General features: G+C 52.1%; 4 protein-coding genes and 1 non-coding gene across 5 annotated transcripts; 2 read left to right on the forward strand and 3 right to left on the reverse strand.

The window, feature by feature from the left end:
- The first annotated feature begins 48 nt into the window (after positions 1-48).
- On the forward strand, positions 49-1,962 carry NCU05971 (xaa-Pro dipeptidase). The gene has a single exon (XM_952799.2). It carries the CDS (start codon positions 205-207, stop codon positions 1,738-1,740), a length of 1,536 nt encoding a protein of 511 aa, XP_957892.2. The 5' UTR covers positions 49-204; the 3' UTR covers positions 1,741-1,962.
- A 654-nt stretch (positions 1,963-2,616) lies between these two features.
- NCU05970 (hypothetical protein) lies at positions 2,617-6,240 on the reverse strand. Its single transcript, XM_952798.2, has 4 exons — positions 4,562-6,240; positions 4,031-4,503; positions 3,194-3,968; positions 2,617-3,128 (listed from the first exon to the last, which is right to left on the reverse strand). Exons 1-4 carry the CDS (start codon positions 4,613-4,615, stop codon positions 2,937-2,939), a joined length of 1,494 nt encoding a protein of 497 aa, XP_957891.1. The 5' UTR covers positions 4,616-6,240; the 3' UTR covers positions 2,617-2,936.
- NCU14179 lies at positions 5,085-6,076 on the reverse strand. Its single transcript, XR_897959.1, has one exon. It is a non-coding gene; the product is annotated as a ncrg173 (non-coding RNA).
- Positions 6,241-9,000: 2,760 nt separating the features above from the next.
- On the forward strand, positions 9,001-10,207 carry NCU10049 (autophagy protein Apg12). Its single transcript, XM_952863.3, has 2 exons — positions 9,001-9,692; positions 9,810-10,207. Exons 1-2 carry the CDS (start codon positions 9,282-9,284, stop codon positions 9,870-9,872), a joined length of 474 nt encoding a protein of 157 aa, XP_957956.3. The 5' UTR covers positions 9,001-9,281; the 3' UTR covers positions 9,873-10,207.
- On the reverse strand, positions 10,117-11,909 carry pan-2 (pantothenic acid-2). Its single transcript, XM_952862.2, has 2 exons — positions 11,149-11,909; positions 10,117-10,931 (listed from the first exon to the last, which is right to left on the reverse strand). Exons 1-2 carry the CDS (start codon positions 11,635-11,637, stop codon positions 10,269-10,271), a joined length of 1,152 nt encoding a protein of 383 aa, XP_957955.2. The 5' UTR covers positions 11,638-11,909; the 3' UTR covers positions 10,117-10,268.
- Positions 11,910-13,566: the final 1,657 nt, after the last annotated feature.

A 13,566-nucleotide genomic window follows, 5' to 3' on the forward strand; every position in this document is an offset into this window, starting at 1 on the left:
CCGACAACCCCATGATCAGTTTGTAGCTAGACTTTAGGTGCCGGTAGTCCTAGTAAAATACGTATCATCAACATTGCGAGCCATCCCAAACCAAGTTCACCTACGCCACCAACCCGGCGAGCCGAGGTGAACTCACACCTCGTTCTCACCTAACCACCACATTCCTTCCCCTCATCACCCTTTGACAACCACCCTTTATTTGACATGAAGCTTCCCCAAGCCGTCCTGCGGCAATGTTCTCGACACTTGCGCGCTCAGAATAACTGGCCTCTCCAACCACGTCTCCAATCTGCCAAGTCCATCCTCCCCGCATCTCACCCAAGCTCACCACCATCAACACCATGGCGCCCATCCCGGACATACGCAACGACGACGACGACGACGACAACAGTCTCAGCCGCCGACCTCGAATTCGGCCAGCCCGTCTACGAAACGCACCCCCACATCCTGCAACCGGGTGAACTAACCCCCGGCATCACGGCCCAAGAATATCACGAGCGACGTTCCAAGCTCGCCTTCGCACTTCCCGAAAACGGCATCGCCATTCTCGCCTCCTCGGAACTCAAATACCGCTCCGGCGCCGTCTTCTTCCCCTTCCGACAGGACTCCAACTTTCTGTATCTCACCGGATTCTCCGAGCCCGACTCGCTGGCCATCATCCAAAAGACGGGTCCCAAACCAGGCGACTACGTCTTCCACCTCTTCTGCCGGCCCAAAGACCCGCGCGCCGAGCAATGGTCCGGCCCCTGGTCCGGGCTGCAAGCAGCCGAGGATGTCTTCAACGCCGATTTTACGGGGGACATCGCCAAGGTTGAGACCTTGCTGCCACCCATCCTGCGCGGCGCCGGCAAGGTCTACACAGACATCACGCCCTCCACCCCCGTCACCGGCCAACTCGTCACCACCCTCCTCTCGCACCTGCACCTCCCCCCGGCTCCCCTAGCCGGGCTCGTCCACTCTCTGCGGGCCATCAAATCCCCCGCCGAGATCTCCAACATGCGCCACGCCGGCCGCGTCTCCGGGCGCGCCCTCACCTCCGCCATGCGCCGCTCTTGGTCGTCCGAAAAGGACTTGGAAGCCTACCTCAACTACGCCTTCACCTCGCACGGCCTCTCGGGCCCCGCCTACGTGCCCGTCATCGCCGGCGGCAGTCGGGGCAACATGATCCACTACGTGCACAACAACCGCCTGCTCAACCAAGACGACATGGTCCTCGTCGACGCCGGCGGCGAGTACGGCACCTACATCACCGACATCACGCGCACCTGGCCCGTCAACGGCAAGTTCTCGGCCCCGCAGCGGGACCTGTACGAAGCCGTCCTGACCGTCCAGCGCAAAATGGTTTCTCTCTGTCGGGAGAACGCCACCTTGTCGCTGGACCAGATCCACCGCGCCACTGAAGCCGGTCTGCGCGAGCAACTTACTTTACTCGGCTTCGATCTTTCATCAGGGGGAGGAGGCAGGATGGATGTGCTGTTCCCTCACCATGTGGGCCATTATGTGGGGTTGGATGTGCATGATACACCCGGTTACTCGAGGAGTTTGACGCTGAGGCAGGGGCATGCGGTGACGATTGAGCCGGGCGTCTATGTGCCGCAAGACGATGACCGGTTTCCCGAGCATTTCCGGGGACTGGCGGTTCGGATTGAGGATAGTGTGGTGGTGGACGTGGAGAGCCCCTTGATCTTGACGACGGAGGCGGTTAAGGAGGTGGTGGACATTGAGGCTTTGAGGGAGTGAGTGAGTGAGTTTGCGGTTGTTGGTGGGGGGATGATGGGTTGTCGTTTGTGTGTATATATATATAGAAGGGCGGGATGTATTGTGTATACTCGTGTATCAGAACTCTACCTAGGTATTGTATGTGAATACCCACTCCAAGACAAGACCACGGCTGAGGGGTGATCGATCCTTTTTCAGACGCGGCTTATCTGTCTCCTTCAGTCTTCATTTGCAGACTTTCTTATGTATGATATGAGAGTCTATGCAGATCAAAAGCCGTGATGGTTTTCAGTCATTGAACAGTAAGCCACTCACTCAACCCTATCCCACTGTACACTTCAAACTCTTCTAGAAGGAAGTTCATCTCCTCCCAATCACATATTGAAAGCGGAAGAGCACAATCATTACGTCACTCGGTTTGGTGGTCACCATTCACAACTCGGTTAAGTTTAAGGTAAGAAAATTCCCATTACGACAACCTCCCTTCTTACGTAGACTGAACATACACTTGACAGACTCGTTAACACGGCACAATGTGCATCTAGGCTCACCAATAGCATCTCATGGAACTTGGCCCTCAATATCACTAAGGAAGTTCTTTGAGAAGTGATCGTAGCTATCAGCTTAATTTTTGGATATTTCAACACCGTTCGGTGATCTAAAGCTCGCGCACCCCGCGAACCAAGTTAAACGCATCGCAATCGCCTCTCGAAATCTGTTCTCAAGGGGCCATGGTAAACGATCCCGGATCACCAGTCTCGTCCATAATCTTTATATCATCGAAACCTTTTCTTTCCATTGACTCGTCCTTTTCTTCCAACATATCTCCCATCTTCCACGGGAAATGACCTGACCAAAAGAAAGAAAAAAAAAAAAAAAAAAAAAAAAAAAAAAAAAAAAAAAACCCCACAGCGCAATTTTATTCCCTTCTCGTCATGCTATTTTCGCGTCTTTTGCCCCTTTCATCGCCCCTTCAAATATTTCGTGTCAGGCTTGGAGCGGGTGACCAACAAACGTTTTAAAAAGTGGGATTGATACCGAATCAATACTTGATAAAATAGAACAAGTTACACATAGATTGTCGAAACAAGTTCATCTAAATAGATAAACAAATGTGTCATAAAAACACGCCTCAAAGCCAATCGATGCTTAAACGCTGACAAATGACAGAAAAATACAAAGTGGCACAAATCGCCGAACTTGCTGAAGCCGACGTTCTAGCAGAATCCTCTGGGGTCGAACAAAGTCCTGCTATACGCTGGCATCTGGTACGCCGTCGCGGCCGTGTGATTGAGTAGCTGCTCAAACGCCTGCAGTTTTCGCGAGAGCTCTCGGTGCTCCATGGTGATTTGCTTGTTCCTCCGCTCGAGCTGGTGTATGTATTCGGTGGCCTTGGTGAGGATTGTTCCCTGTGCTTGTGGTCAGTCTCTCCCCTCCACGAACCTTGGCCGTGCGTGTCAGGAGGCAAACTTACCTTGCTAACTTTGGGCGCTCTCGAATTTTGCGACCCGTCATCTTCCACCCCTCCAGCCTCCGATATTGTGTGAAGCGCAGGGACCGCCTCCCGCAGCTCGGCAATTTTATCCTTGAGATTGGTCCGATATTTCCTTTCAATATCGTTATGCGCCGTCCGATCCCCAATCTTGTGCTTTTCCTCTACCTTTCTGTGCTTGTCACCACTACCCATCCTCTCGCTCGACTTTTCGCTTATGCTGCCGTGTTTATGGGGGGGTCTCGCTGGTGCTGGTCGTGACTGGGATGATGTGCTCGCCCGCGGTGGTGATACAGGCCTCGGCATCTGACCACCACCCATCGATGAACTTGCATAACTCGAGCCGAACCCCGAGTTGAACCCGGTTGCCATATCCCCAAAGTTGAGGTTGATATTGGAGCCGAGTCCTCCCATGCTGGGTCCAGGATTCATGGCAATTGCAATCAGTCGTCGTTGTTCGGCCTCGTTCAGGGCTTGTTGGTTAAGTCCTATGAGGGAGTCCATTCTGAGACCGGGTTGCGGGCGCTCCCAGCTAAGGGGTGTCGAGTAGAGACCTTCACGCGGGGGTACTTCTTGCGGCGGAGCTGTATCTATTTTGGAAAGCTGCTCAGCCAGATTCAGGGACATCGCCCGCTCATCCTCCGATAGAGCATTATCCAAGGCGCTGTCTTCCATGTAGTCCTCGGATTTTAGCGTACCAGCAGTTCTCCGGTGAGTGGGGGCCGTTGTTGCCATGGAGTGTGCCGTGCTCCGACGTCTTGAAAAAGCGATTAGAAACTAAACTTTTTTGGTCCAAGTGGTTTAAGGGTTTAAACCTACCGTTGTTGCTGTTGCTGTTGTTGTTGTTCTTGTTGTTGGGATAGCTGCGGGGCTCTTCCTTTCCCTTTGTGATCCTGCCGAGGGGGCTCTGTGATTTCAGAAAGATCATCGAAGTTGTCGTCATTGTCGAACTGCAACCAATAGTCCGGCTCGTCGAACGGTGATAGCTCAGAGTCCAGCCTTGTTCGTTTCCTCTCATGGCCTTCCCGGGTTCTGGATGATTTTGAAGACGGCATTCCGGTATGATTGCCATACATGGACGGCCGTCGGGTCATTGAAGGATGAGAGGACATGCCAGTGAAAGCGGTTGCTGGAGAAGTTTGTGAGAGAGAGTCAAGTGACATGGTCGTCGTTGCCGTCGAGTTCATGCCAGAATGGTTGGCTTCCAGTGATGGCGCGGTGCCCCATAGTGTTGGCGACTGTGTAGAGGTAGACCCTGACAAGTTGTAAGATTGGTCAACGGGGTTGACCGTCTGGATAGCGTCAGCAGCGAGACAAGACAGATAGCAAGGACACAATAGAAAGTGCTACCTGGTGATTGGGTACTGAAAAGTACTCGAGATGTCTGAGTGTGTTGGGATCCATCTTGTTACGTGAGCATGCCGTGAGGCTGTCAGGACTAACACGAAACGAGGCGACGATGATGAAGATCGCGGAGGTCAAGCTGAAACCGTCGACGGAATAACCGGAAGCCTCGTGGCCGAGAAGAGTAGAAACGTGTGAGATGCCGAGGGGTTTGTTCTGAGTTCCAGCTTTGTGTTGTAGATCATCTGCAGATGTCTACGACAAGCTCAAGGAGGGGGGGGGCTTCTTGGTCAAAGCCCAGACTTGCGGAGAGGACTAGTTTTCCACCGCCACTTGTATGGTCCGCGGAATAAGCTAATATCTGGATCTGAATGCTGTTCCTGACGACATGGATATAAGGATGAGCAAAAGCTCCGGGTGGCGGAAACCGTTCAATTCATTCGACTACAAGTTGTCGATTGGTGGAGGGATAGGAAACGCAATGGCACCAGAGACCGTGATTAGCGGAACGATAACACTCGAGCCTGTGCCTCTTTTCCGTTCTGTCGGAGGGGTTTTTTTTTTCCTTTTTTTTTCCTTTTTCGACTGTCTTGTCTCCAGCCCGCACAATGAGAATCGTCTCTTGTGTCGACTATTAACTTTTTCAGTTAAAGATGGGGGCTCGAGAAACACTGAAGGCGGATGGCGCGACAATCAGGAGTTTGGCGTAGCGAACTGGCGCAAAGCTCTGTGCTTGTTGGATGGCAGAAGAGTGCGTAATTGGGCGAAACCAAAAGCCGCGGGCAGTGGTGTAAATCACCAGATTCGAGTCAGGAAGGCGGGAGAAGACGGCCGGGGATTGGCAAAGCCAAAGAGGTCAGAGGTGTCGCAAACTATGAGCACGGCGTACAAAGTTGCGTGGATCTGTTGGCCAGCCTAGAAGAGGTAGAACTAGGGTTCACCAACAGCAGCAAGTCTCCAAGGAAGCTAGGACTAAGAACCCAAGGTAGGTAGTTAGGTAGGTCTAGGATAGGAACCTGAAGATGGAGAGGGTGTCGCGCAAGATATTATCGTGGGACAACGGAGCGGGTAAGCACTGCGGTGCCGGCGCGGAACAGGGCTTTGTGGGCGCTTGAGGTTCCCAGACGGGTGGCGGGTTGCGTTGCGATTGCGCGGTTCGAGCGTTGGAGCTGAGAGTTCGTTTGTTGTAAGTGGTGGTGGTAGTGGTGGTGGTGGTCGGTTTGGTGGTGTCTTTCGTTGGTGTCTGTCTCCAAATTTTCCCCAAAAAGAAGAAAAAAAGGGAAGAAAAAAAAAACGGATAAAAAAGGTACAAGAAAGCAATGCCTTATTTAAAACGTGGACAAGTCAAACAGAGATCCAGCCAGATAGCCCAGATCGATACGATAGCAACCGCGACGACCCGGAAAGGAGGGACCGACGATGGTAGTAGATGTGAGATGTGGACGCAAAGAAGGGGCGGAAATCGTGGGATGACTCCAGGGGGCCCTTGAAGAAGCTGTCGGTTAACGTCAGGTACCTCTCGACTATTACAGTCAGGGACGTATGTCAGGTAGGTCGGCTATGTCATGTATGTCATATGTGTTAGGTACGGTAACGTAGAGGTAAGGTAAGGTGGTGCAGGAGCTAAGGTAGCAGGCGGCGAACAGGATGGGACTCGGCTCCAGATTGCCTGCTGAGATTTGTCGGATGCAATGCACGAATGGAGTGGGATTGAGCAATGGGAGACCTCTACGTTCCATATATCACGGTTGTATGTCGCCAACGGCGCGAAACGGAAAGGGTCGGGATTATTTCGAGTTGTAAACTTCATTGCAGTAATAACAAAGTTCTGGACCCTGGTCATTGCTTCTCTGAGCCTTCTTTCTTCCACTACATATGATAGCCGCTGAGAACAGTGCAACTAACTGGATGCGCCCAGCTGAGATCGCCTTTGCTACCATGGGTAGTGTAAGGTAACTGGCCGCAAGGTATCTGTACCGCACAACTCGACGACGAGTTAAAAAGATGGAAAAAAAAAAAAAAGACGGGGGTCGAAAGCAAAAACGAAAAGACATTTGGAGCGCCTGGGGTGAATGAGGTTTCGTGTTTACCTAGGTCAGACCCGATGGTCCCAAGTTGAAACTTCACCAGAACATGGAAAAGGTCAATACCAGTCCCGTCGGTTTCCTCGTTGTTTGGATATTCGCTGGAGGCAGGTGTACTTTTGCCCGGTCAGGTAGACAGAAGGTACCGGCTGGGGGTGTAGTCATTCCTCGTACCACTAAATGCTAGTCGAAGAAGTACTCTGTATACTACGCTAGTGCCTCCATATAAAAGTCGGAGGTACTCCACATGTACAACACAATATAACCAAATGTTTGTTCCTTCACTTTTCTTCTCCCCTGACATATAGTCGCAGTCACTGTCGCACCTCAACATCGGTAGAAATAAGGTAGAGGTCGGCCTGTAGCAAAACATCCCCGCCATAGTATGTAGACTGGAATTACATACCTACCAAGCACTACAGACAGAGTGCAGACCGTTCCTTCCATGTGCAGGATATTACAAGCGATAAAAACAAGCAAGCGATGGAAGGATACATAAAGGTAGGTAAGGTAGGTACCTGTAGTATCTTTCTCGATCCCGATTCTTCCTCCTTCCCTCCTCTTTCCTCTCTCATCGTCTTCTCAAAGAGAAAAGCCGAGGAAGCGTCCCCAACCCCCATCGCCCGCCGTCTCGCATCAAGGAGGGGGGAAAAAAAAAACCAACAAAAAAAAGGAACCATCGGGATCGGTTGCAGGTTGGAACGCAGGCCAGGCAAGCCGATTGGCTTAGTTAGGACGTCGATTGTCGACATGGCCTGACTTTTTCCCATGGCTCAAGGCACGCCGGGCCCTCGAGGGAATGGATCGTTGGGGATCAGAGGGTTTGTGAAGGTCGATTCGCTGAAGAGACGGGGCATCAGTGAACGAGGCCAATCGGTGGGGGGACCCTGGCGTTTTGCTGCTGGGGTTCTGACGCAGCTTTTCAATGACTTTGAGCCCATTTGCCCTGAAAATCATGCCACTTTTCAATTTGCACGAGTGAGGCCCCACCGCCAAGCCGGCAGTGGCTTGTGGCAGCGCCCACTCTGACTGGCTGTACCCATCTCAGTGGCTGTCAGCCTAGGAGGTATGTACCTAGTTGCGTTGCAAGGCTTGTCCATTTGTTCTTGGTGTGTTCTAGACCTCCGACCATCAGCCATTTGCGACACCAGCTCACCACCCATCCAAGTCCACCGCAAGTACCCGACCCTACTTACCTAGGGTGCTAGGTACTGGAAGTACTCTCGGGCAGTCTCTCTGTTCACCATTCTTCGTCCACGCACCATTGTTTGCCGCGTGCCGTTGCCTCGGTCTTTATGGAACAGGGAAGTTGAACGGCGAACGGGACCAGAGAGCTTATCGACCGATTCGATGACGGGAACGACGGCATGCCGGCGACACACACACGCACACACACGCCGGGATTGATCCTTTCCTGGTCAAGAAAATCAAAACAAGCACACGACCATCGACAGCACCGGGAACGCGCGCGATACTGACATCTTTTTGAGCACGGCACAGCAACAGGAACGAATGCTCCGCGGATGATCATGCGGGGGGTACGGCTTCCGTCACAGCTTAAAAGCCCCGCAAAAGGAGATCGCCGTTTCGATGACGCCGCCAGTCCACCCCCGTGTGCGACCGACAAACCGCTGTATATGTATAAGCTTACTACGTACTTGTACGCATTAGATAGGCAGGCATGTACAGTATAGGCCAGTTCATGGAAATCCCAACTAACCCGCAATCCGCTGGAACGCTCGCTCATCGAGATTGGTGTACATGTATCTTTTCACATCCCGATCATAACCACAACCCATCTAGCCATCAACACGATGAAAGGATGCCATGGTACATTCTTTGCAGCGGCGTTACATGTAAAGAGACCGGGCATGGAAATTCTGATACTTTTAGATTTGCAGCGGAGTTTTCCATATGCAAGTCATCGACGATTGGTCACGATCGAGATGAAAGAGATATATCGTTTGTGCAGGCTCGTTATGCAACAGCCTTTGCATGTTGCACAAGTTGTCTCTCATTACTTCTGTTGAGCACAGGTCCCTTGATAGCCGATGATGCCCGGAATGTTTCCGTCGTAGTTGCTTGTATGCGCTCTTTGTTTACTAGAAGCTCCGAGAAATGGGTACGAACGACATCATCAGCTCCAAGCGCGATCTCTGTGCCTTCTTTTGAGCTTTGATGTCCGGTCGTCAAAATCGGGACAATCCCGAGAGAGTGAATACAGCAACCCTAACCCTCAGACAGTTACGCCCGTACCTGGCACTTGGTGCAACCATGTCTCCACTTTCTCCTTCCGCTTGCAATCGCCAATCAAGTGTCATCTCGTTGCCCAGCTGATCCTTGACAACCACCATCAATATCGTCGTCAACATCATCAGCCTCACTCGATAGCCGACCGGTGCGGCCTACAAGCAGAGTCACCTGAATATAGCCGTTGGATCTCAGGCTGCTCAAGAAAGCTACCAAAGGAACACCACGATCAAGTCCAACCGAGAAACTGGTCCAAGCGCTCAATCATCACCAAGCAAACAAACAAACAAACAAACACGAACAGGACAAACCCGTGATACGGTTCATCGCTTCAACTTTCAATTCAACCTCTCTCCTTCTGATTCATCACCTCACATCCAGACAACCCCAAAATGGCATCCTCCCAACCCCTACATGGAACCGCCTCCCCATCCCTAGTCCACGACGACAACAACCCAAACTCATCCACAGCCTCCCCTGTCCTCGAAGGCCGCGACTCGCCCAACCTGCCGCTGACCATGACCGCCTCCACGGTTTTGATGACGCTCCCGCGGGACGCCACCGCCGCCCTCGCCGAAGCCGGGACCTTTGACCAAGAGAAGGTGGTGATTCGTTTCAAGCCGGTCGGGTCGGCGCCCGCCCTCCGAAGGGAGCAAGTCAAAGTGCTGAGCACGCACTCGTTCGAGACGGTGGTGGCGTACCTGCGTAAGACGCTGAAGGTGCAGGAGACGGATAGCGTGTTTCTGTATGTGAATAGCGTGTTTGCGCCGGCGTTGGATGAGGTGGTGGGGAACTTGTGGAGGGTGAGTTTACTTTGGCTTTTTTCCGGTTTTTGGTGAAGGTGGTAATAATTTCGGGGGTGATGATAGTGTCAAGTGCGAGTAATTGTGTGAAATGTGTGCTAACGATGTGTGTTGCAGTGCTTTAAGGATTCTACGAACCAGCTAAATGTTTCGTATTCGATGACGCCGTCTTTTGGGTGATCACCTCAAGTCTGAGAGGTGAATCAATCCCTGGAGATTTGCAGGGTCGGAACATATCTTATGGACAGCATGTTAGACTGTGTCAAGACTGTGACGAGCCGTGTCGAAAAATCATCCAACAAATCTAGGATTACTATGGAAACTTCAGCATCCTTGAGCAACTATCTGAAGGGTTTTGACACCACGGAACGCCACACCGTCAAGGTCATCAATATCCACGGCATCTCACATCAAATTAAAGGGATCACGACAGAGGTACATATCAAATTGCTACACTATCAACGTGAGGCAACGCTCTTATATCCAAAAACAGCAACACATTTTTTTATCCCAACATCATGCAAGGCGTATTATCCTCCTCCTCCCGCCGCTGCCACGCACACACTACAGCATTACTCACGCATCCTTCTCACCCTCCCCTTCAGCCTTGGCAGACGCATTCGCATTCATCAGCCTCCTCACATCCCCCACAAAGGCCTCCACCTCCTCCTTCGCCATCGGGTACGTATGCTCCTCGGCCGGATAACTCCCGCCCTTGACTTCATCCCTATACGTCTCAATAGCCCTCAACGCCTCCCCCCACACATCGCCATACTTTTTCACAAACTTGGGCAAGAACCTCCCAGGCGGGAAATTCCCCGTCATATCGGCCTGCACCAGCACCTGGCCACTCGTGCCGTTTCCAGCACCAATGCCAATGGTTGGGATTTTCAGGAGACCGGTGATGAAGGCCGCCACCTCCTGCGGCACGGCCTCCACCACCACGGCGAAAGCACCGGCCTCCTGGACGGCCAGGGCGTCTCGGAGTAATCGCTTGGCGGATTCTTTGGATTTGCCCTGGACGCGGAAGCCACCCAGGGCGTTTTGGCGCTGGGGAGTGAGCCCGATGTGGGCGAGCACGGGGATGCCGGCGGTGGTGATGGCGCGGATGGTGGGGGCCATCTCGGCGCCGCCTTCGAGTTTGACGGCGGACACGCGGCCTTCTTTGATGAAGCGGATGGCGGTGGAGAGGGCTTGTTGGGGGGAGATTTCGTAGGAGCCCATGGGGAGGTCGCCGACCTGGAAGCATGGTTAGTGTTTTTTTTTTTCTTTCTTTTTTCTAATGGTTCACATAGGGAGTAGGGTATAGTGAATAGGGGCAATGATTGAAGACGAGGGAAAAATAAATGAGACGACGGAGAAGGAAAAAAATAGGGGTAGGTATAAACAAAGGGTTCTCAAATAGAGACCATGAGTTGAGAGGATATAGGATATTAGAAGAAGAAGAAAAACTCACAGTAAAAGCCCGGCTAGTAGCCCTCGCCACACTCCGACAATGCAGCAACATCTCCTCCACCAACACCTCGCTCGTGTCCTCCATCCCCAGAGCAACCATGGCCAGGCTGTCGCCCACCAGGATCATGTCCATGCCCGCGTGCTCGGCCACGTGTGCCGAAGGGAAATCGTGCGCCGTGATCATGGTGATTTTCTCGCCCTTTTTGTACATGGACTGCAGCGTGTTGAGCGTGACCTTTTTGCGGGGGTTGGTGGGCGGGAGGCCCATGGGGGAGTGAGAAGAATAGCGGGTTTGGATTTGCACATGTTGGTGGTGGTGGTGTAGTTGGGGTTGGTAGTATCCCGTGGTGGTGGTGGTGGTGGTGGTGTTGAGGTGAGGTTGAGATGCACCGCCGGCACCACGCAGCAGGACTAATGGTTTGCAATTGGTACCCCTGGAAAGGAAGGGAGAAGACCTCCGGAGTAGTGAAGATGTTATTTGCTTGTGCATTATGGTGGTTGTAATGGTTGTGGCTGTGGTGGTGGTGTTATATAAGTGATGAGAAGCGTATGTAAAGTACCGGTCCAGAATATACGCAAGGTGAAGGTACAACGGAATGAATGAAGCGACTTTGCGATGCTTGGAACAATCGATGCAACTTTTCCCCACGGTTTTGGTGGTTGATGGAAATAACCAATGCTGCACTGAAAGTGATTGATTGAGAGGAAGAGTAAATGATTTCTACATTTGCGCCATTTTTTTTTTCTCACTGCGCCCGGCTCCTCCTTTTTATTTCAACTCCTGAAGCCATGATGGTTTTTGCTGCGTAGAATTGAGTATATCTCACAAATTTCTTGGTGTTCTTTGCCCGTTTCCGCCAAGTGTCAAGGGGGGGACTGGGACCCGCCGGCTTGTTCGGGCGTTCGGAGAAAGACCCACACTACCCACTTTACCGGTCGCTTGGATGTGCTTGATTGGCTGTGTCCCTGGGGCCGAGGCATCGGTGACTGTCGACTGACACTCACTGGCGCTGCACTAACAATTTTGGGACTTGGACAAACGCAAGCATCTTGATGATGATGTTCGTCTCCGAACGGACACCGAGAACATTGACGGTGTTGACCTGCCTATCGTGATGGTTTGAGGCTCTATAGACTATTGTAGGGGAGTGAAAGACTTTCTGTGCCGTGTCAGATAGGTAGCATCTATGCAACCACTTTATGTAAACCCGCCGACTTTGGCTTCAGATGACATTGTGAACTGCGGGGAATTGTCAGCCCTACATGAACGCATGGCGTTCCGCTACCGTGGTCCAGAGCCGAAGATTTAGTGTTGGACTACCTTACCTATATCGTGGGCTTAAGAGATGAAAATGTCTTGGGCCTTGAAGTTGCTGGATTATCTGCCTCATTAGGACCGCACGCAAAGTCGCAGGCAACCAGCCAAGTTTATGATGCCCAAAATGTAGCACCGTTCAAGGAGACCGCGTGACCCGTGTACCTGGTCGCTGGTGAACAGCCATCGCCAACCACAACACCAACCAAACTTCCTTCTGTCAAGTCTAGTCTAGTCTAGTGCTTCCTTTTCCCCAGACTTTCCCGCCATTCACAGTTGAATCTTGACGTCGGATCGCCGGCCACCTTTATGGACGCAAGGCCGATGGTGGGTGACGGTATGTTAACGGGGTTGATCGACATGTTTCTTCATTGGCACTACACACACACACACACACACACACACACACACACACCATTGTCAAGATTGTTGGGATATCCCGAATTTGGATCCGAGTCAACTCTTATATGTCTGTTGAGCGGCACGGAACGCGTTCGAGATTATACGATCCAATACAAGGATGTCACCTACCTCTTGGTAGCTGATGATGCGCCGTTCTTTATCAGATGTTGCTGTTGACCATTGTGTCTGTTGTTGGTGACCGGATTTGGCTTGGAGACAAAGCAAACATGTAACACTACCCCCGAAGTGTACCTTGCGGTTGGTAAACTCGCCTTCCCATAATGAGAAGGTTGACTGGAGTTGACTCCTCCTCCCGCTGTCCCGTCATTCCCCGTCCTCAACATCTGAAGCACAACAGCCGGTCCCGAGTGACCGCCAATGAATCATTATCACATCCCTTCAGCGCATGACCATCCCCACTCCTGGCTGCTTATCATTCGCTCGCGGCCGGCAAATGCACCCCTGGCTGCTACCACCTGAGGAGGTCAGCGCTGTACGGTAAGCCTGACGTCGTGGACGATCGTCGCTACTGCGGGCGGGAACGTGACGGGAGTGCGACTTGTCTCATTCATCCCACTTTGTTCCCAACTTCGACTTTCCGACCTGAATAATCAATCAAACTATCGACACTTTGACAGATCAGCTTCAGTGCCTACCTATTCGAGTCTATTCGCGATAACCTACCCGCCATATTTGGTTGTC

This window comes from Neurospora crassa, linkage group VI (assembly GCF_000182925.2).
Source record: "Neurospora crassa OR74A linkage group VI, whole genome shotgun sequence".
Lineage (NCBI taxonomy): Eukaryota > Fungi > Ascomycota > Sordariomycetes > Sordariales > Sordariaceae > Neurospora > Neurospora crassa.